Source organism: Sus scrofa, chromosome 14, assembly GCF_000003025.6.
Source record: "Sus scrofa isolate TJ Tabasco breed Duroc chromosome 14, Sscrofa11.1, whole genome shotgun sequence".
Taxonomy (NCBI): domain Eukaryota; kingdom Metazoa; phylum Chordata; class Mammalia; order Artiodactyla; family Suidae; genus Sus; species Sus scrofa.
The window spans coordinates 31178306-31199460 of NC_010456.5; the positions used below are offsets into that span (position 1 = coordinate 31178306).

The following is a 21155-nucleotide window of genomic DNA, read 5'->3' on the forward strand; positions in this document are numbered from 1 at the left end:
GAATGGCAGCTCCTTGTTCCCCCTCCCCCCAGCCCCTGGCAACCACTTTTCTATTTTCTGTTTCTAATTGTGACTACTTTGGATACCTCATGTAAGTAGAGTCAGGCAGGTAGAATCAGCTCCTTCCATGAGCTTATTTTGCTTATGTAATGTTAATGTTCTCAAGGTTCATCCACATTGTAGCAGGTATCAGGATTTCCTTTTTTTTTTTTTTTTTTTTTTTGCTTTGTTTTTGCTGTTTTTTCGGGTTCCATGGCATATGGAAGTTGCCAGGCTAGGGGTCAAATCCGAGCTACAGGTGCTGGCCTACACCACAGCCACAGCAGCGCAGGATCTGAGCTGCCTCTGTGACCTACACCACAGCTCACAGCAACGCTGGATCCTTAACTTACTGACTGAAGCCAGGGATAGAACCTGAATCTTAAGGAATCCTAGTCGGGTTTGTTAACTGCTGAGCCATGAAGGGAACTCCAGGATTCCCTTCTATTTAAAGGCCAAATAATATTCCACTGTACAGATCTACTGCGTTTTCTTTTTTCTTTTTTGGCTGCCCTGCAGCATATGGAGTTCCTAGGCCAGGGATCATATCCAAGCCATAGCTGTGACCTAAGCTGCAGCTGTGGCAATGCCAGATCCTTTACTCGGTATGCTGGGCCGGGAATTGAACCTGCGTCCCAGTGTTTCTAAGATGCCACTGATCCCGTTGCACCACAGTGGGAACTCCTGCATTTTCTTTATCTGTTCATCTGTTGATGGATGTTTAAGTTGCCTCAACCTCTTGGCTGCTGTGAGTAATGCTGCATGAACATGGGGTGTGCCAGTATCTCTTTGAGACTCTGCTTTGAGTTCTTGTGGCTTTATTCTCCAACGTCAGACTGCTGGATGATATGGTAGTTCTATTTTTAATTGTTTGAGGACTCTCCCTACTATTTCCCACAGCAGTGGCTCCATTTTACATTCCCACCAAGAGTGCACAAGGGTTCTGGTTTCTCCACATCTTTGCCAACGCTTGCTATTTTCTCTCTTCTGATAGTGGCCATCACAATGGATGTGAGGTGGTAACCTCACTGTGGTTTTGATTTACAGTTCTCTGATGATTGATGATGTTCTGTAGCTTCTCATGTGATCGTTGGTTATTTGTAGACGTTTGTACATCTGTCCATTGAAGCCCTTGGTCTCTTTTTATTGTTAAGAAATAAGATATTTATCACCCTTAAAATTCTGAATTTTAAATAGATCCTTGGACTGGTGGCTCATAACTATCAGCTCATTGTACTTTAGCACCTGTTTCATCCCCAGTAGCTTTTCCAGAACCTTCACCATGTATCTCCATGAGCTTCCCCAGATCAAACTTGGGCCTCTTCAGCATTTTTGCTTTTCTCAACAAGACATCATGGAGCAAGCCTTTTCTTTGTCTGTACCAGTGCTGTCTGGAATCAAGTTTATTGACCAAATCTTTCGTTTGTCTGCACCTCTTGGGTCATGATTTCCATCATCTTCAGGATTTGGCAGACCTATTGGTGCTGAGCATAAGAGGTCTTCCAAATCTGATTGTTGAGATAGGTTTGATTTTTTGGTTTTATTTTGCTTAGGTTTTTTTTTTTTTTTTTTTTTGGTAAAACCCACGCAGAAACAGACAAAGCAAATAACTGTCGTGACATGTCATGGTATTGACATTCAGATGAGCTTCAATCATGATCTTCCATTTTTTTACCATTTTGTCATGGGTAAGATCCATGCTATGGTAATTAGGCAGTTTTTGCCTAGAACATCCTCAGTAATTAGCTTGAATTTTCTTTTTCTTTTTTGGGAGCCAGGGGCGGGGGGAATCACACCCACAATTTGTAAAGTTCCCAGGCCAGGGATCAAACCTGCAGCACAGCAGCAACCTGAGCCACTGCAGTGACAACTCCTGATCCTTGACCTGCTGCATCACCAGGGTACTTCCAGTTTAAATTTCTAAATGTAGCATCATCATTCTGCAGATTGGCAAGGCTCACTTGAAAACACATGACCCTTGAGTCCATCAGATGTAATTTTGGTTCTTTGCGTTCCTGTGACTAGTGTTTTCCTAATATTTCTTTTTTTCTTTTCTATTTTTTTAATTTTTATTTATTTTTTTGTTTTTTGTCTTTTTAGGGATGCACCTGCAGCATATGGAAGTTCCCAGGCTAGGGGTCGAATCGGAGCTATAGTTGCCAGCCTACACCATAGCCACAGCAACTCGGGATCCGAGCCGAGTCTGTGACCTATACCACAGCTCGTGCAATGCTGGATCCTTAACCCACTGAGCAAGGCCAGGGATTGAACCCTCGTCCTCATGGATACCAATTAGTTTTGATAATCACTGAGTCACAATAGGAATTCCTATTTTTAATTTTTTTATTATAGTTGATTTATAATGTCAGTTCGTACTGTACGTCAACGTGACCCAGTCACACACATATATATAGGTTCTTTTTCTCATATTATCTTCCATCATGTTCTCTCCCAAGAGATTGGATAGAGTTCCCTGTAGTATACACCAGGACCTCACTGCTTATCCATTCTAAATGTAATAGCTTGCATCTGCTAACCCCAAACTCCCCATCCATCTAACTCCCTCCCACTTAACAGCCACAAGTCTGTTCTCTACCTCTGTGAGACTCTTTCTGTTTTATCGATAGGTTCATTTGCACCACATTTTAGATTCCACATATAAGTCATACAGTGTTTGTTTTCTGACTTACTTCACTTAGTATGAGAATTTCTAGTTGTATCCATGTTGTTGCAAATGGCATTATTTCAATTTTTTTATGGCTGAGTAGTATTCCATTATATGTATACACCACACCTTCTTAATCTATTCATCTGTTGATGGACATTTAGGTTGTTTCCATGTCTGCTATTTGGAACATGACTTTTCCATGTCAGCTATTGTGAATAGTGCTGCAGTGAATGTAGGGGTGCATGTATCTTTTTAAATTATAGTTTTGTCCAGATATATGCCCAGGAGTGGGATTGCTGCATCATATGGTAGTTGTGTACTTAGTTTTCTGAGGAACCTCCATACTGTTTTCCTAGTGGTTGCACTAATTTACATTCCCATCAGAGTGTAGGAGAGTTCCCTTTCTCCACACCCTCTCCAGTATTTGTTATTTGTAGACTTATTAACGATGGCCATTCTGACCAGTGTGAAGTGGTACCTTATTGTAGTTTTGATTTGCATTTCTTTAATAATTAGTGATGTTGAACACTAATTTTTTCATGTGCCTGTTGGCCATCTGCATATCTTTGGAGAAATGTCTCTTAAGGTGGCCTGTCCATTTTTTGATTTTTTTCCCCCCAATATTTCTTCTGTTAAACACAGTTAACATAGCTGGTGCTTTCCCATCATACCAGTCTTTCTTAGAAAATGGGTCTGCCACTTTCTTCTTGGGTCCCTTTTTGCTGCCCTTCATAAGGTGCTTGTTCTTGGTGCTGCTCAGAGAGCCCAAACCCTCTTTGCCTGTTTTTTTTTTTTTTTTTTATTTTTTTTTTGGTCTTTTGTCTTTTTGTTGTTGTTGTTGCTATTTCTTGGGCTGCTCCCGCGGCATATGGAGGTTCCCAGGCTAGGGGTCCAATCAGAGCTGTAGCCACCGGCCTACGCCAGAGCCACAGCAACGCGGGATCCGAGCCGCGTCTGCAACCTACACCACAGCTCACGGCTACGCCGGATCCTTAACCCACTGAGCAAGGGCAGGGACCGAACCCGCAGCCTCATGGTTCCTAGTCGGATTCGTTAACCACTGCGCCAAGACGGGAACTCCCTTTGCCTGTTTTTTTAAATTAGATTGTGTGTGTTTCTGTTGTGGAGTTGTAGGAGTTCTTCATATAGTCTGGTTATTAACCCTTTATCAGATATTTCTCCCCGTGAAAGGTTGCTCTTTTGCTCTGTCGGTTGTTTCCTTTGCTGCGCGGAAGTTTTTAAGTTTTTAAGTGTTTTTGTTACCTGTACCCAGGTCATTTGAATGGATTTCAGGGAGTTGGAGCACCCCTTTGAAACGAAATAAAAATTTGTATCTGTGTGCACTCACTTTTGTGCATTTTTCTGGAATGAGGGTCCATGACCTATTGCATTCTGTCACAGTTTAAGAGAGATTGTCTCTAGGGACTTGGGGTGTTGAGAGCAGTGTCATCTGACACTTGGCCTGTTAGCAGGACCCTGGAATTGTCTTTTTCTCTTTAGCTGAACTTTCTCTTTGACCCACACCTCCCTCATTGTGACCCAGGCCCAGGTATTGGAACCTGTCTCTGCCATCACCTATTCTTTGCAGCTCTAGTGCCCGGCACAGTGTCAGTTAAAGAAAACCTCAGTTCGATGTCTGTGTTCCTCTCCAGCCTGATGTAGCTTCTGGGACTGATAGCAGACTCAGCCTGGGCCTAACCTTCACTGGGCTCCTTCTTGCTCTTCCAGCCTTCCCACTCTGTCGGACACTTCTCCCTGATGTGCCAGCCCTCTCTTTGTGCCCTCCCTGGGGAAGGCTTACTGCACAGGCTTGATCCCCTCCCACTGCCTGTGCCGTCTCCCTCTAGCCCAGGCCAGGTGTCCCTTCCTGCGTTTCTGTAGTAGCTTTGCCTCTGGTTCTGCTCTTATCACCTTCTTCAGAGTCTGAATGAATGATGGCTCTTTGGCCTTCAGTGTTCTGTTTACTTGCACACAGATGTGCCATTTAATAGATTTTCTCATTTATCGGCAGAGTGTATATCCAGCTTATTTGAAACTCTGCTAACTCAGTTTAATAAAAATTGGTCATATGTACTGGGAGGTGGGCATGTACAAAGAAGGAGGAGAGAGGGAGAGCCTGTCCACAGGGCTTTACAGTCTAGTAATAAATTCTCAAACTTTGTGATCTCAGAACCCATTTACCCTCTTAAAAATTATGACAACCCTAAAGAGCATTTGTTTTTGTGGGTTATTCATTTATAATACTGTAATCAAAATTTTAACATATTTTGAGTGCATTAAAAATACAAGAAACCTATTAACATAAATAACATTTTTATGGGAAATAGCTACATCTTCCAAAACAAAAATGACCAGGAGGAAAAATGGCGTCGTTTCATGGTTTTGTGAGTCTCTTTTATGTCTGGTTCATTATAGAAGATCTAGATTTTCATATATGCTTGTATATTCATCTCGTGATGTTGTTTTGGAGGAACTATATGAAGAAAACCTGGCCTCATAAATATGTTAGTTGGAAAAGGGAAGACTATTTTAATAGCCTTTTCAGATAATCTGGATATTCTGATATACCACGAGAACTCAACAGGTGGCAGTTGCTTAAAGGTTAGCTGCAAAGTGGAATCTGAAACTGTATCAATGATCTTTTTATAATGTTGCATTAAAATTCATTAGTCTTTCTTGCCCCTCTTTTGCTCAAGCATTATGTTGTAACATCATACATTGCTCATTTGGAAAATACTGGCTCACCGAGTTTTACAGATTTTCCAAATGTGGGCACGTGGTGTTATACAATGAAAAAAAAAAAAAACCTGTTTAAATAACAACCACATTTGTTACCACCACCACCAATGTCCTTGGAAAAAGTCGTAACCTATTGGAAAGCTGTCTAGTTCATGGTGGCTAATGTAAGTTTTGCAAAATTCGAATTTTTGTTTGTAGATTCCAGTTACATCATCTGCAACAAATGCTTTATGTTATTTTTCTGGAAGTGACAGGCTCACTTGTTTTCTCTTTGAGAAAATGTGCCAGTACCCCTAGTTTTTTTTTTTTTATTATCAGCCATTTGCTCAAGTATAATGATGTTCTGTGGAGAATCTTCTGTTCTGGCAAGTTCAGCTCACAGCTTGGTCACATGAGTGCTCTTCCTTTAGATAACCATCATCCCTTGGTATACAGCCGAAGCCCTTCATGTATACTTCCCATTTTGTCATGCAGAATATTAAAAGGATGTGTACTCAGAGGTCAGAATTTTAATAAAATTAATAACTTTTTATCAGAGACACTCTTGAGTGAAACTGGCCATTTTTTTTAAGGAGCAAGTGGCCAGGAACAGCCCAGGGACCAGTGCACTTTGGAGCCTCTGCCCTGACAGGTGCCAGCAGTTGCATCTACCAGTTCAAGTGTCCACACAGGGAGAAAGGCAGATAATGTCTCAGTGGTACTCTGAAGATAGTTTGACCTCCCTGTCAAGGTCTTAGGGACTCAGGAGTTCTTGAACTGTGCCTTTTTGTTGCTTTTTAGGGCCGCACCCCTGGCATATGGAGGTTCGCGGGCTAGGGGTCTCATCGGAGCTACAGCTGCTGGCCTAAACCACAGCCACAGCAATGCCGGATCCTTAAACTGCTGAGCAAGGCCAGGGATCGAACCCCAAACCTCATGGTTCCTAGTCAGATTCGTTTCCTCTGCACCACAACGGGAACTCCTTGGACTGTGCTTTGATAGCAGCTCAGTCAGCATCTCAGAGGGAGATGCAGCCTCAGCCCCTCAGCTTTGATAGTGCTTTGATAGCAGCTCAGTCTGCATCTCAGAGGGAGATGCAGCCTCAGCCCCTTAAAGATCTGGGCTCAGTTCATGCCCTACCACCTCCTTAAGGTCTTTTCTCTTTTTTTTTTTTTTTTTTTTTGTCTTTTTGCCATTTTCTTGGGCCGCTCCCGCGGCATATGGAGGTTCCCAGGCTAGGGGTCCAGTCAGAGCTGTAGCCACAGGCCTACGCCAGAGCCACAGCAACGCGGGATCCGAGTCGCGTCTGCAACCTACACCACAGCTCACGGCAACGCCGGATCGTTAACCCACTGAGCAAGGCCAGGGATCGAACCCGCAACCTCATGGCTCCTAGTCGGATTTGTTAACCACTGCGCCACGACGGGAACTCCTCCTTCAGGTCTTTTCTCAAATGTGAGGTGGTCCGTAATGTTTCCATGTCACATTAGCCCTCCTTTCCTCCATCTCATCCCTGACCTGGTCCTCCTTGCTCTTTTTCTCCATTTCCCTTCTCACCATCTGCCTCTTCATTTTGTTTTCCTCTACTAAAATGTTAGCTCAGGATGGCAGAGACTATTACCTGTCTTATTCAGTGCTGTAGGCACCACTTGGAGTTGTACCTGGCACCTGGAGGTAGTAGCCGGACAAGTGTTTGAATGAATGAATGCCAGGTGGTGCCTGGGCGGGTTCTCTGAGGGCTCCTGGCAGCCCCAAGGAGAACAGCTCATTCATTGCCTTTGACCTGTTCCCTGCGGGGGCCCAGCCCTGCTGACTTCACTGTGTTCTCCCGGCTCTTCAGCCAGTGCTGCCCCATACCGCCGTGTGCCTGGTGTGTGGCGAGGCAGGGAAAGAGGACACGGTGGAAGAGGAAGAAGGCAAGTTTAACCTCATGCTCATGGAGTGCTCCATCTGCAACGAAATCATCCACCCTGGATGCCTTAAGGTGAGTTCCTTTCCTGGAGGACCTCGCCTCTGGGGGATTCTGTGTCTAATGATGAGCTGAGGGCAAGACGGGTCTGGAGTAGCTCAGACCTTGTGCCCTTGTCTTTGAGGGCGTGAACATGCACACACGCACTCCATCTCCCGGGACCTCACAACCACTGAGAGCTCACAGACTCTTGGCACCTGCGCCAGAGGGAGCGCCTGGGTGGTTGGGCCGCTCTTGGGGCTTCTAGGGAAGCAAGGCCTGGGCCAGGGGAGGGCGTGTCCTGTGACAGCGGGTGGTTACGTTCCTGTTCTGTGTGCCAGAAATCTGTTCCCTTGCCATGCCCAGGGCGGGACTGCCTTCTTCTGGGGTCATGTGGTGCCTGCCTGTCTTAGGCAGCAGGTTCCACCTTTGAAAGGAAGGGGCTGCTCTGGGTTGGCACATACCTCATACCTCCTGTCCCAAGAAAATATATATCATCCAGATACCGCCCTTCAGCCCAGGTGTCCGCCTCTGTGTATCTGTGTGTAGAGAGCTCAGGGTGGGCCTGCCCTAAAGGGTGCTTCAGCTTTGAGGTGTCTTGTCTCCTTTCCCAAGGTGGGGGGAGGGGGGTTGTTTTGATGCTTCCCTCCCTCCTTCAGACATGCACACCTCCCACTCTGAAAGGGGTGCTGTGATGTTTTTTTCCCTGGTCCCTGGTCACTTCTCTCTCTCCCGGATCAGAAGCTCCAGGAGGGCAGGGACAGTGAGTCTGGCTTGCTGATACCAAGCACCCAATACAGTGCTGGTAAATGACTGAACAGTTTGTGTGTCCTTGTTGGGTGGTAGGCCCCGAGCTAATTGCTTTACCCTAGGTTACCTCCTTGAATTCTCCCATTGCTCAAGTGAGGTGGGCACACTGCATTTTATGGCCCGGGTACTAGCCCACAGAGTTGGAGTGACTTGCCCAGGGTCCTTGAGCCAGCAAGAGGCAACATCAGGATTCAAACCCTGACGTTCCTGAATCCAGAGCTACCCATCTTAACCACTCTTATTTTCTTTTGGCCAAAGGTGGTATGGAGATGGCATTTGGGAGGGGGTTGTTGATGCTCTTGGCAGACCTGGCCCGGGCCGCCCCCTCCCTGCTTGCTGACTGGTGTGTGTCCCTCCCAGATTAAGGAGTCAGAGGGCGTGGTCAACGATGAGCTTCCAAACTGCTGGGAGTGTCCAAAGTGTAACCACGCCGGCAAGACCGGGAAAGTGAGTGCCGGGCTCCAAATCCCAGGGGCCAGCCCGGGAGGGGTAGGCCTTGCCAGACCCAGCCTGTCCCCATGCGGTGGTGAGGGCAGCTTGGAGTGGGGGCGGGGGCTCTCCGGAGGAATCGGGGTCAGGGGCAAGTCCAAAGGTATACAGTTCGCGTGTTCCTTCTTTGTTTTTGGCCTACAAGCAAAAGCGTGGCCCTGGCTTTAAGTACGCCTCCAATCTGCCCGGCTCCCTGCTCAAGGAGCAGAAGATGAACCGGGACAACAAGGAAGGGCAGGAGCCTGCCAAGCGGAGGAGTGAGTGTGAGGAGGCGCCCCGGCGCAGGTCAGACGAGCACCCCAAGAAGGTGCCCCCTGACGGCATCCTGCGCCGAAAGTCGGATGATGTGCACCTGAGGAGGAAGCGGAAATATGAGAAGCCCCAGGAGCTGAGTGGACGCAAACGAGTACGACTGGAAGGGGCGGGCAGCGAGGGTGGCCTGGCTGGTCCCGGGTGCAAGGAGGGGGGCGGTCCGGGGCGGGGATGGGGGAACTCAGGGGCCTGGCCTCTGGCCACCCAGAGCAGGTCACATAAGTCCTGAAAGCCCGCCCCAAGAGAAAGGAGGGGAAAACCAGCAAGTCACTCCTCTTCCCACCCCCTTTAGGCCTCGACGCTTCAAACGTCCCCCGGTTCCTCCTCTCACCTCTCGCCGAGGCCCCCTCTAGGCAGCAGCCTCAGCCCCTGGTGGAGATCCAGTCTCACTTACTTCCAGCAGCAGGTGCTCCCACATTGCCCCGCCCTCCCGAGGCCCCAGGGACTTGCGAGTCCCGGGCTGCCCCCACCCTGCCCCACTGGCCCTTGATCCCATTGCCGTAGATGCTCCGAGGCATCTGTTCACCGTAGCTTCCCAGGCCTCAGTCCCGGGTCACAAGCTCGAGGTTCTGGTGTGGGGCCTGGGAAGCTGAAGCTGCCGCGGGGAAGCCCTGTGGAGCTGGGGGAACCTCGGAGGATCGCGGAGTCACCAACCACCCACCACCTCTGCCCACCGGCCTTTCCAGCATCGGCCACGAGGTGGCGCCTGGTTGTCTTCCCCCAGGTCTAGCCATTAAGGTTCGGCTGGGCATCTCGCAGCCCCGGCCTCGGGGACTGGCTCCCAGAGCCCAGTCCAACCTCAGTGGGCGCCTGCGTATTTCTGGGTCTGTCCATGGTGGGGGAGGCCCACTGGGTGGGGACAGTTGGACCATCCTCTGCCACTACCAGCTTCTTCCTTAAAACCAGCAGACAGAGCCCACCCATCTGTCAGAGCGGGGGAGATGGATTTGTTGGGAAGGTGACCCCCTAGTCTCTGTACCAGGGACGTGGATTCTTGGTGGGGCTGGGTGCAGAGGGGCTCAAATCCCACGAACCCTGGGAGCAAGCTCTGCATCCTTTCTTTCCTGTGACAGCTAAAGCCTGGCAAAGAAGATAAGCTTTTCAGGAAAAAGGTACCAACTCCCTGCCTCGTCCCAGGCCTGTTCCCAGGGCAGTGGGTCCTGGGGTGGAGAGAGGACGGCCCCTGTGGGTGCAGCCCCTGGCCTAGGGGCTCACCTCCCCTCTCCCCCTCCTCCCTCAGCGTCGATCCTGGAAGAACTCAGAGGACCGGATGGCTCTAGCCAACAAGCCCCTCAGACGGTTCAAGCAGGAGCCAGAGGATGACCTGCCCGAGGCGCCCCCCAAGACCAGGGAGAGTGACCACTCCCGCTCCAGCTCCCCCACTGCTGGGCCCAGTACCGAAGGCACAGAGGGCTCGGAGGAGAAGAAGAAAGTGAAGATGCGCCGGAAGCGGCGGCTCCCCAACAAGGAGCTGAGCAAGGAGCTGAGCAAGGAGCTGAACCAGGAGATCCAGAAGACGGAGAGCAGCCTGGCCAATGAGAACCACCAGCCCATCAAGTCAGAGCCCGAGAGTGAGAACGAGGAGCCCAAGCGGCCCCTGGGCCTCTGTGAGCGCCCCCACCGCTTCAGCAAGGGGCTCAATGGCACCCCCCGGGAGCTGCGGCACCAGCTGGGGCCTGGGCTGCGCAGCCCACCCCGAGTCATCTCCCGGCCCCCTCCCTCCGTGTCCCCCCCTAAATGTATCCAGATGGAGCGACATGTGATCCGGCCGCCCCCCATCAGCCCCCCGCCCGACTCGCTGCCTCTGGACGATGGGGCAGCCCACGTCATGCACAGGGAGGTGTGGATGGCCGTCTTCAGCTACCTCAGCCACCGAGACCTATGTGTTTGCATGCGGGTCTGCAGGACCTGGAACCGCTGGTGAGGGGGTGCTGGCTGAGCTTGGGTGGGGAGGCAGTGGGGGGCTGGCCCTGTGTTGGGCTCCGGGCTGAGGCTTAGGCTAGACCTGGAAAGGCACAAATGTCCCCACTGGGGTCACTGGTGCTGTTCTTGCCTGCTAGGCCCAGTCCAGCTTAAGCATCCTCCTCAGAGAGGAACAATCCAGTCAGTGTGGTCTTGTCAGAAAGAGATGAACCCTATTTGCTGTCTGGATTTAGCTCCCTGGAAGATGAACTAAGGACCAGTTGGAGTCCTTGTCCTTGAGGAATTAGCCCAGGTTAAGAGCACCATCCATCACTAATCTTAATCCTTGCTTTGATGGTTCCAACTTTCTGACCTTGGCCAAAATACTTACCTTCTGTGACTAGGCATGACTGATGCAGGGCTGCTTTGATATACATCCTGTTGAGGGTGTAATAAGGCCCCCAGTAAAAACTTGACAGGTGTTGGTACTTTCCTTGGTGGGGGGTGGGGGGGCAGTAGGGCTGTGGCAGTCAGAGCAGAGCTCCCAGATGCAAATGGAAGCTAAACAGAAGGCTCCAGAGGGCACAGTTAAGGAGGCTCCTCTGGGGCTTGGTAGGCGGGGGACTGACCACAGCCATGCAGGGGGCACCCCAAGTGAGCTCCCAACTCTGCCTTTGCCTCCTCTGCTGGGCCTGGCCCCCAGGTGCTGTGATAAGCGGTTATGGACCCGCATCGACCTGAACCACTGCAAGTCCATCACGCCCTTGATGCTGAGTGGCATCATCCGGCGACAGCCTGTTTCCCTGGACCTCAGCTGGACCAATATCTCCAAGAAACAGCTGAGCTGGCTCATTAACCGGTTGCCTGGTAAGCTCTGGACCAGGGACCCCAGTGTGCGGTAGTGGGGGGCAGGGGTATGTCACCTGTCCTGCTGCCTCCTCTCTGTCCCCTCAGGGCTCCGAGACTTGGTGCTGTCGGGCTGCTCATGGATTGCAGTCTCAGCCCTCTGTAGCTCCAGCTGCCCGCTGCTCCGGACCCTGGATGTCCAGTGGGTAGAAGGACTAAAGGACGCCCAGATGCGGGATCTTCTGTCTCCACCTACGGATAACAGGCCAGGTGAGTGGTGTGACAAAGTTATGCCATTGTCTCTGGTTTTTACCATCGACCCCATCTGGTACCCACATCCTCAAGCCTCCTTTGGGGAGAAGGATGCAGAGGATTCTTCTTCTTTTTTTTTTTTTTTTTTTTTTTTTGTCTTTTTAGCTATTTCTTGGGCCGCTCCCGCAGCATATGGAGGTTCCCAGGCTAGGGGTCGAATTGGAGCTGTAGCCACTGGCCTACGCCAGAGCCACAGCAATGTGGGATCCGAGCTGCATCTGCAACCTATACCACAGCTCACGGCAATGCCGGATCGTTAACCTACTGAGCAAGGTCCGGGACCGAACCCGCAGCCTCATGGTTCCTAGTCGGATTCGTTAATCACTGTGCCACGACGGGAACTCCCAGAGGATTCTTCTTGAGGATGCAGCGCTGAGTCCCAGCTGCTGTTCTGAATCAGGTTTGGGCACAGGGGATCTGTGAGAGGGCAGAGGCTCCTCTGCACAGCAGACACCACCTAGGAGCTCCGTGTGTGGCTGATTGCCTTTCTGTTCATTTGTCCTTGGTTGGCTTTAAACCTCATGAGCATCGGGGCCAGTGTGGCCTACAGGCCTCACCAGTGGAGCCTCCTAGGTTGGATTTCAGGGGTTACCTTGCCCTGTTACCCCATGAAATGAGGAAACTGCGGTGACCCTGAGATGCTCAAACTGGCCAAGCACTGCTGGGTGGACTGCAGGCTCTGTGTTTTCAGAGTCTTAAAGTGTAAAACTTGATGTGGAGTATTCCCATTTGTTAATGTTGGAACCAATTCTGATCTTTGGGGAGAAACACTCAGGGGCTAAATGAAACCCAGATGTTCCATTGGCTGTAGGCCTTTTATTTATTTAATTAAAAAATTTTTTTCTTGTCTGTATCCTCGGCATATGGAAGTTCCTACGCCAGGAATGGAACCCGTACCTCAGCAGCAACCTGTGCTGCCACAGAGACAACGCCAGACCCTTTAACCCACTGTGCCATGTTGGGGCTCTAACCCAGGTCTCAGCAGCGACTTTGCTGCTACAGAGACCACACCAGGTCCTTAACCTGCTGCAGCACAGCAGGATCTCCTGTCGGCGTTTTAGAGGGTTGTGACGTGTTGTCTCTGGTGCTGCCCCCTCAGGTCAGATGGATAATCGGAGTAAGCTCCGGAACATCGTGGAGCTGCGTCTTGCTGGCCTGGACATCACCGACGCCTCCCTGCGGCTCATCATTCGCCACATGCCCCTGCTCTCCAAGCTCCACCTCAGTTACTGTAACCATGTCACCGACCAGTCCATCAACCTGCTCACTGCCGTGGGCACCACCACCCGAGACTCCTTAACCGAAATCAACCTTTCAGGTCAGTCAGGGGCACCCATGGGGTCTGCCCAGGACCCCGTGGGGCAGGATGGGCATTTCACATCCAGTAGGAGATGTTTATGTGTGTGCCTGTTACAGGGTCACAGTGTTAGGTGCTACAAGACACCAGTGAACAAGAAAGACACACAGCCTCCTCTAGAGGGGAAACGTATATTAACAAATAAGAGTTGTTAGGTTTTAAATAGTCGCTACCAAGAGAGCGACTGTGAGCGCACAAAACCGGGGTTCTGGACCCAAAACATGGGCCAGAAGAGCTTCTCTTGGCTGGTGCAGGTAGGCTGCTGCCTGGCAGCTGGGTGTGTGGGAGAGCAGCGGGCAGTGAGGCCAGGCCCGGCTGATGGACTAAGCTACCTGATTTCCACCATTGTCAAGGTTAGTTGTGTGTCACCCTCCTGACCCTCCTATCAAGGGACTTGTCCTTGAAGAGGAGGAAGCATCGCAGCTAGTGCCTTCCTGGTTCTGTGTGTCACACTCTTCCAGTTACCAATGGGCCAGGGTTGCTCCCTAAGGACCTGGGGCTCGGCCAGAGAGGAGGAGGACAGAGGCGAAACAGCCTGTTGTCAGCCCAGCTGAGCCCACTTTTGGTCTAATTGCTCAGGAGGGTCAGATTGGGCATGTAAGAGTCAGACGAGACCCAAAAGAAGAAACTTTTTTTTCCTTCAGAAATTACCAAGTAATAAATGATATCCTGACCTCATTTGAATTACATTTTGACACAGTTCAGTCTGATGTTTTGCCTGATCAGGATCCACGTGCTGTTTGGCCGTGTCCCACATTCATGCCTGATGAACGCCTTCCTGTCACCAGTATCTCCAAGTTGGGGTCGAGAGGCATGGGTCGCAAGAGCGAATGTTGTACTTAGTACCTAGGGAGCCCTCCCTCCTCCACAGGGAGTTTGGGGTGTGGGGGCGTGGCTGCACCCCATGGAGGCAGAGAACAGAGCACCACATGGTTTTAAACTGATGCTGAGGCTGCCCCGTGGAGAAGGGCCCTGGAGGCATCCTGTTCTGAGCGCTTGCCTGGTAGCATCTGATGCTTTTCATTTATTCTGACATAGTCACCGTGTATGCGTAGCGGAGATCCCAGTGTAAATCCCCCCTCCCCTTCCGCGTGGTCCATGTATTTGTGTGAATCATCTTTTGTATTTTATTTCCACCACGATCTGTTCAGCCCATTTTTTTTCATCTCAGGACCTAAGATCCCTGCATTTGTTCAGAGCTCTGAAGTATAGGAAGTCCAGTCTCCTGACCCAGTCTCTTCTCGATGTGTTTATTTATTTATTGTCTTTTTACCTTTTCTGGGGCCACTCCTGTGGCATATGGAGGTTCCCAGGCTAGGGGTCGAATCAGAGCTGTAGCCACGGGCCTACGCCAGAGCCACAGCAACTCGGGATCTGAGCTGTGTCTACGACCCACACCACAGCTCACAGCAACGCTGGATCCTCAACCCACTGAGCGAGGCTAGGGATCAAACCCGCAACCTCATGGTTCCTAGTTGGATTTGTTAACCACTGCGCCACGATGGGAACTCCTTGATGTGTTTATTTTTAAGATGGTTCCCCCTCCTGTCAGTTTAACTAATTAATGGTAAAAAATTCTCTGCCACAAAATGGATGACACTTGACACATTTTGGTTGGAAGATAAGGTCTGGTGACAAGGTGAAGCCGTGGTTGTCCAGCTTTGCTTTTCGTCTTTTTTTTTTTTTTTTTTGGTCTTTTTGCCTTTTTCAGGGCTGCACCTGCAGTGTAAGGAGCTTCCCAGGCCAGGGGTCTAATCAGAGCTGTAGCCACCGGCCTAGGCCACAGCCACAGCAACGCGGGATCCGACCTGCGTCTGCAACCTACACCACAGCTCATGGCAACACCAGATCCTTAACCCACTGAGCGAGGCCAGGGATCGAACCTGCAACCTCCTGGTTCCTAGTCAGATTCCCTAGCCACTGAGCAACAACAGGAAATCCTGTCCAGCTTTTCAAGTTCCTGCTTCGTTTCAAGTGGAAATGTTAATGGGGTGCACACGGCGGCCGTTTGGCTTTCCCTTCCCTGTCCCTGACTCCCACCTGCTGGCCGAACCACCTTCCACTCTGGAGCTCCTTCTGTTCATCTTTACCTCCATTTTTCCAAACAGCAGGTCTGCATTGCTATTTCTTGGTTTATTTTTCCTATTCAGACGCTCTTGTGTTTGTTAATTTGCTATATAATGTAGAGCTCGAGGATCCCTCCTCTACATTCTCTTACTCCCTCCATCTCTCCCTTCATCTTCCTAATTCGTGGTTAAGTCACCATGACTACCATGGAAGTATCGTCCATTGTTGAACCAAAGTGTGTTTTATGCGCGTGTTTCCTTTCTTGCACAATTTTTTTTTTGTTTTCCCTAGAGTTAATAATTGCCTCATTTTTGTTTGCTTGTTTCTAAACAGACTCCACAGCAAACTCTCTCCCCACCTGCCTCACCAGGCTTCTCACCAGTCTTTGTGGGAAACCGCCCCCTGAGACTTCTTTTCCTCCTGCTGCTGTTTGAACTTGGCTGCCTCTGCCTGTGGCACAGCTGCCGTCCTGAGACCTCCCTGGTCTCTGTCCTGTGCGGGCGCCCCTCTTTTCTTGGTCCCTTAGCTTCTCTCTTGGATTATCTGCTCATTTGGTGGAGGACATCTTCCAGACCTTAATGTCTGAAAATGGTTTTATTGTACCACACGTTTGATAGCTCAGCAGGATACGCAGTTCTAGCTCGGAAACTGTGTTGTTTCAGAAAGTGGAAGGCCCTGCTCTGGTTTCTGCCTTCCGGAGTTGACGTCCAGAATGATTAGTCTTCATCCTTCAAAGAATGTTTTCTCTTGTTGCAAGTTTATAGGACTTGTTCCTTATCTCTTAAGTTTTTTGCAGTTTTTGATGAGCCTTGGTTTGAGTCTGTTTTCATCTACCACACTGAGCAGCCTCTCTGTTTGCAAATATGTGTCTTTCAGTTCTCGAAAATTTTCCTTGAATTATTTTTTTTTTCTTTTTACAGCCACCTCCTCGGCATATGAAAGTTCTGGAGTTAAGGGTTGAATTGGAGCTCTAGCAGCAGGCCTACACCACAGCCACAGCAACGAGGGATCTGAGCTGGGTCTGTGACCTATAGTGCAGCTCTTGGCAGTGCTGAATCCTTTAACCCACTGAGCGAGGCCAGGGATCGAACCGAATTTTCATGGATACTAGTTAGTTCCTTAACCCGATGAGCCACATTGGGAATTCCCCCTTGAATATTTTTAAATTTCCTTCCTCTCTTTTCTTTCTTCACTAGTCCTCTGATATCTTAACTTTTTTCCTCCTGTTTCTCACCTCTGTATCTTTTTTTGCTCTATTCTCTCATCTTCCTCTACTTAACACCATATTTGTATACTGTTGACCCATGAGTAATATAGTACTTAAGATGTGCCAGCCCTCCACACAGCCGAAAATCAGAATATAACTTATAGTTGGCCCTTGGTAGCCACACTTTTTCTAAAACTTTGGATTCAACCTTGAATCATGAAGCACTATTTTCTATTGGAAAAACTCTGCTTATAAGATCTGCACAGTTTAAACCTGTGTGGTTCAAGGGTTGGCTGTAGTGAGGTTTTTCATTTCTGCCGCCTTGGGTTCAAACACATTAAGCTGCTCAGGGTTGCCAAAGGACACTCTTTCCGTGACCTCCCAACTGAAGGGTTCAGGCCAGGCTGCCAGTGTTCCAGGGCTTGGCAGGGGTGGAGTGCTGACAGTAACTCTCATTTTTGAGTGGCTGCCCCTACTTTCCATGGTGCCTGGTGGCGCCAGATCTAGAGACTTGCTGTATTACTCATCAGACTCCCCTCTTTGGCTGGAGGAGGGGGGTCTCAGCCTCTTAATGCTCCTTAAATAGGTTCAGCCAGTCCTTCTATTTCTAACCCCATCTTTAGCCCCACTTCCAGTGTCTCCATTGCTTCCAGTGACAGAAACTTTGAGGTCTTTTGAAGAATAAATCTGCTTCTCTGCTTTCCCTTCAGCCAGTTTGGGGTTAAGCTTTCTCAAATCTACTGAATTATCATCTCTTCTCCAGCTTCCTAAACTTAAAAAAAAAAAAAAAAAAAAGTTATTGTAGTAAGATACACACATTACATAAAATTTACCATGTTAATAGTTTCTGTTTTTTCTTTTTGGCTGCACCTGCGGCATGTGGAAGTTCCCAGGCCAGGGATTGAACCCGCGCCACTGCAGCAGCTTGAGCTTCAGCAGTGACAATGCCAGCCGGGTCCTTAACCTGCTTTGTCCCAGAGGAATTCCCAATGCATTTTAAGTGTACACTTGACTGGCATTAAGTACATTGCACGTTGTTGTGCGGCTGCTGCCACCATCAATCTCCGGACCCATTTCTTCACCCAGTCAGAAACTCTGTACCCACTAAATAGTAACTCCTCATTCCCTTTGCTCTCCCACCCTGGCACCCACCCTTCTACTTTCTGTCTCTATGAATTTGACTCCTGCTGGATACCTCATATAGGTGGAACCATAGAGTAGTGGTTTATTGTGTGACTGGATTATTTTTCTTAATGTAATGTGTTCAGGATTAGTCCCTGCTATATATAGCATGTGTCAGAATTCTCTTCCTTTTTTATGTTTATTTTTGCTTTTTAGGGCAGCACCCACAGCGTATGGAGGTTCCCAGGCCAGGGGTTGAATTAGAGCTGTAGCTGCCAGTCTACACCACAGTCACAGCAATGCAAGATCCGAGCTGTGTCTGTGACCTACACCACAGCTCACAGCAATGCCTGATCCTTAACCCACTGAACAAGGCCAGGGATCGAACCCACATCTTCATGGATGCCTGTCAGATTCGTTAACCACGATGGGAAATCCTCCCTTCCCTTTTAAAGCTGAATTGTATTCTATTGTGTATAAACATACTACATTTTATTTATCCATTCTTCTGCTAATGGACATTTGGGTTTCTTCCAGTTTGGGCTGTCAGTAACGCTGCTATGGGGAGTTCCTGGTGTGGCTCAGTGGTTTGTGAACCTGACTAGTATCCGTGAGGATGTGGGTTCAATCCCTGGCCTCAGATCTGGTGTCGCTGTGGCTGTGGCGTAGGCCGGCAGCTGCAGCTCTGATTCAACCCCTAGCCTGGGAACCTCCATATGCTGCAGGGGTGGCCCTAAAAAGCAGAGTAATAATAATGATGATGCTATGAACATGGATGTATAAATTCATTGTTCTTTGGGTATATGATCAGAAATGGACCAACTGGATCACATGGTATTCTGTTTACTTTTTTTGAGAAACTATTATTTTGTTTTGCATAGTGGCTGCACCATTTTACATTCCTACTAACAGTGCAAAGTGTTCCAGTTTCTCTACATCCTGGCTAACATTTTTCTGGGGTATTTGGTTTGGTTTTGTTTGTGTTTGTTTGGCTAACATTTTTCTGGGGTATTTGTCTGGTTTGGTTTTGTTTGTGTTTGTTTGAAGTAATAGCCATTCTAATGGGTATGAAGATCTCAGTGTGATTTTAACATGTATTTCCTTAATGATTAGTGATATTGGACATCTTTTCATTTGCTTATTTGTCATTTGTATATCTTGTATATCTCCTCTAGAGCAATGTCTATTCATGTCCTTTGCCCATTTTTTTAATCAACTCATTTTTTTGTTGCTGAATTATAAGAGTTCTTTATATATTCTGGATATTATTCCCTTATGAGATACATGATTTGCAAATATTTTCTCCCATTCTGTGTTGTCTTGATACTGTCCTTTGGACAAAAGTTTTTGATTTTGATAAAGTTCAACCTGTTTTCCTTTTTGTTGCCTGTGCTTTTGGTGTCATGTTTAGGAAACAATTGACAAATCCAAGATCATGAAGATTTCCCCATATGTTTCTTCTAAGGGTTTTTTATAGTTTTAGCTCTTAAGTCTTTGAATAATCTTGGGTTAGTTTAGGAGGTAGGGGGTTCCAGCTTCATTCTTTTGTATGTGGATATCTATAGTTTCCCAGCACCATTTGTTGAAAAGTCTTTTTCGCCACTGAATAGTTTTTGCATGTCATCAAAACTCATACGACCATTGGAGGGTTTATTTGGGGGCTCTCAATTGATGTGTATGCCTGTCCTTATGCCAGTAATACATGCTGGGGCTTTGTAGTACTGAAATTAGGAAGTGTGAGTCCTCCTTTTCTTTTTCAAGGTTGCTTTGGCAATTCAGGATCTCTTAAATTTCTACATGAATTTTAGGATGGGCATTTCATTTTTGCAAAAAACCATTCTTGGTATTTTGTAGCAATTTCATTGAATCTGTAGATTTCTTTGGGTAATGCTGATATTTTCATAATATTAAGTCTCCCAGTCCATAAACATGGTCTGTTTTTCCATTTACTTAATTTCTTTCAGCATTGTTTTTCCATTTTCAATTTATAAGTCTTTCATTTCCTTTGTTAGCTTTATTCGTAAGTGTTCTTTTTGATGCTACTACAAGTGGAGTTGTTTTAATTTCCTTTCAGACTGTTTATTGCTCACTTATAGAAACGCACCTGATTTTTGAGTGTTGATTTTGTATTCTGCAACTTTGCTGAATTCAGGGGGTGTTTGTGTGTGTGTGTGTGTGTGTGTGTGTGTGTGTGTGTAATCTTTAGAGTTATCACATAAAAGATCATGTCATCTGCAGAGATAATTTTACTTCTTTTCCATAAGCATCATTTTTTAAAATGTTATGCTTTGATCTGTCTGTAATTAATTTTGTTGTGAGGTATAGGCTGCACTTTATAGGTCAAAGTGTTTAAGGTTGGTTAATTCTTAATCGTGCTTCTCCTTTCATGGAATATCTATTTTTCACTCTTAGACTTTGTTGAACCCGCCATGAGCCTATCTGCAATGTTCCCCACACCACCAAACACGGGAAGGTTGGACAAATAATGATGAATGACACACACGTCCTCCAGCTAGACGCAGCGTTTGTATTGTGCTGCCCATGCTTTATCTCTATATCAACCTTTTTTTCTATTTCTTAATCATTTGAAAGTTGCAAACATCACTTTACCCCTGAAGGACAAGATTAAAGAGTTAAAACAGTCAGGTATACTCTCTTGTTCTAGAACAGTCCCTACTCTCCCCTGAGACATTGCCCTTTGGAAGTGCCCCAAATGGTTTTCTTCCAGAATGTCTGGCATTTGGGATTTGTTGGTTGGCTTCATGGTGTCCTTTAAACTTCATCCCCTGTGCTTCCTATAAATTGTTGGGAAAGTAAAGCCAGTTAGTTCAGAGCTTGCTTAGATTCCAGGTACATGTTTTTGGCGAGGAAACCTCATGGGTGACAGTTGTATACTTTGTGCATCTCCTGCTGTGACACAGCATAGCCGTGCTTGTCCTTAGGAAGTGTTCCCAGCAGTGGAACTGCCACTCAGAGAGCGAGTGCATGCAGTGCGGAGGCCCCCACACTCCTGGCACTCCCCACCGGGCTGCCATCCCTCTAACCTTGGGGACGTGCTTCAGGTCACCCCAGTCAGTGTCTTCAGCTGTAGAATGCTCTCTGGTTCCATCCCCCCAGTGCATCTTTTTCCCTCCTCAGATCCCCCCTGCCAGGTCCCCCCTTTACCGGCTTCTGGCTTTTCATCCCGTTTCCACAGAAGGGCCTGACCTGGGCACCTCAGCACCGTTATGCTCCGGAGCAGGCAGCTCCATCCTGCTGTGCCCACTGTGCAGGTGGCTGAGAGGGCCTCCACTGTGTCCTAGCACTTACTTGCTACACTGGGCTGTACAATCCTTTGCAGGGTTCTTTTGGGCAGACA

At 48.3% G+C, this 21155-nt stretch overlaps 1 protein-coding gene across 14 annotated transcripts in view; it reads left to right on the top strand.

The window, feature by feature from the left end:
* KDM2B (lysine demethylase 2B) overlaps positions 1–21155 on the top strand; it is a 145973-nt gene that overhangs the window by 121185 nt on the left and 3633 nt on the right. For 8 of the 14 annotated variants that reach the window (XM_021073420.1, XM_021073427.1, XM_021073423.1 and 5 more), the window contains 9 exons: positions 7266–7409; positions 8544–8630; positions 8809–9078; positions 9277–9390; positions 10058–10096; positions 10225–10904; positions 11590–11753; positions 11841–12002; positions 13144–13362. In XM_021073420.1, the coding sequence (XP_020929079.1) occupies positions 7266–7409; positions 8544–8630; positions 8809–9078; positions 9277–9390; positions 10058–10096; positions 10225–10904; positions 11590–11753; positions 11841–12002; positions 13144–13362 (1879 nt within the window). The remainder of the gene's footprint in view (positions 1–7265; positions 7410–8543; positions 8631–8808; positions 9079–9276; positions 9391–10057; positions 10097–10224; positions 10905–11589; positions 11754–11840; positions 12003–13143; positions 13363–21155) is intronic. The other 6 variants (XM_021073422.1, XM_021073421.1, XM_021073424.1 and 3 more) reach the window with 3 other exon arrangements.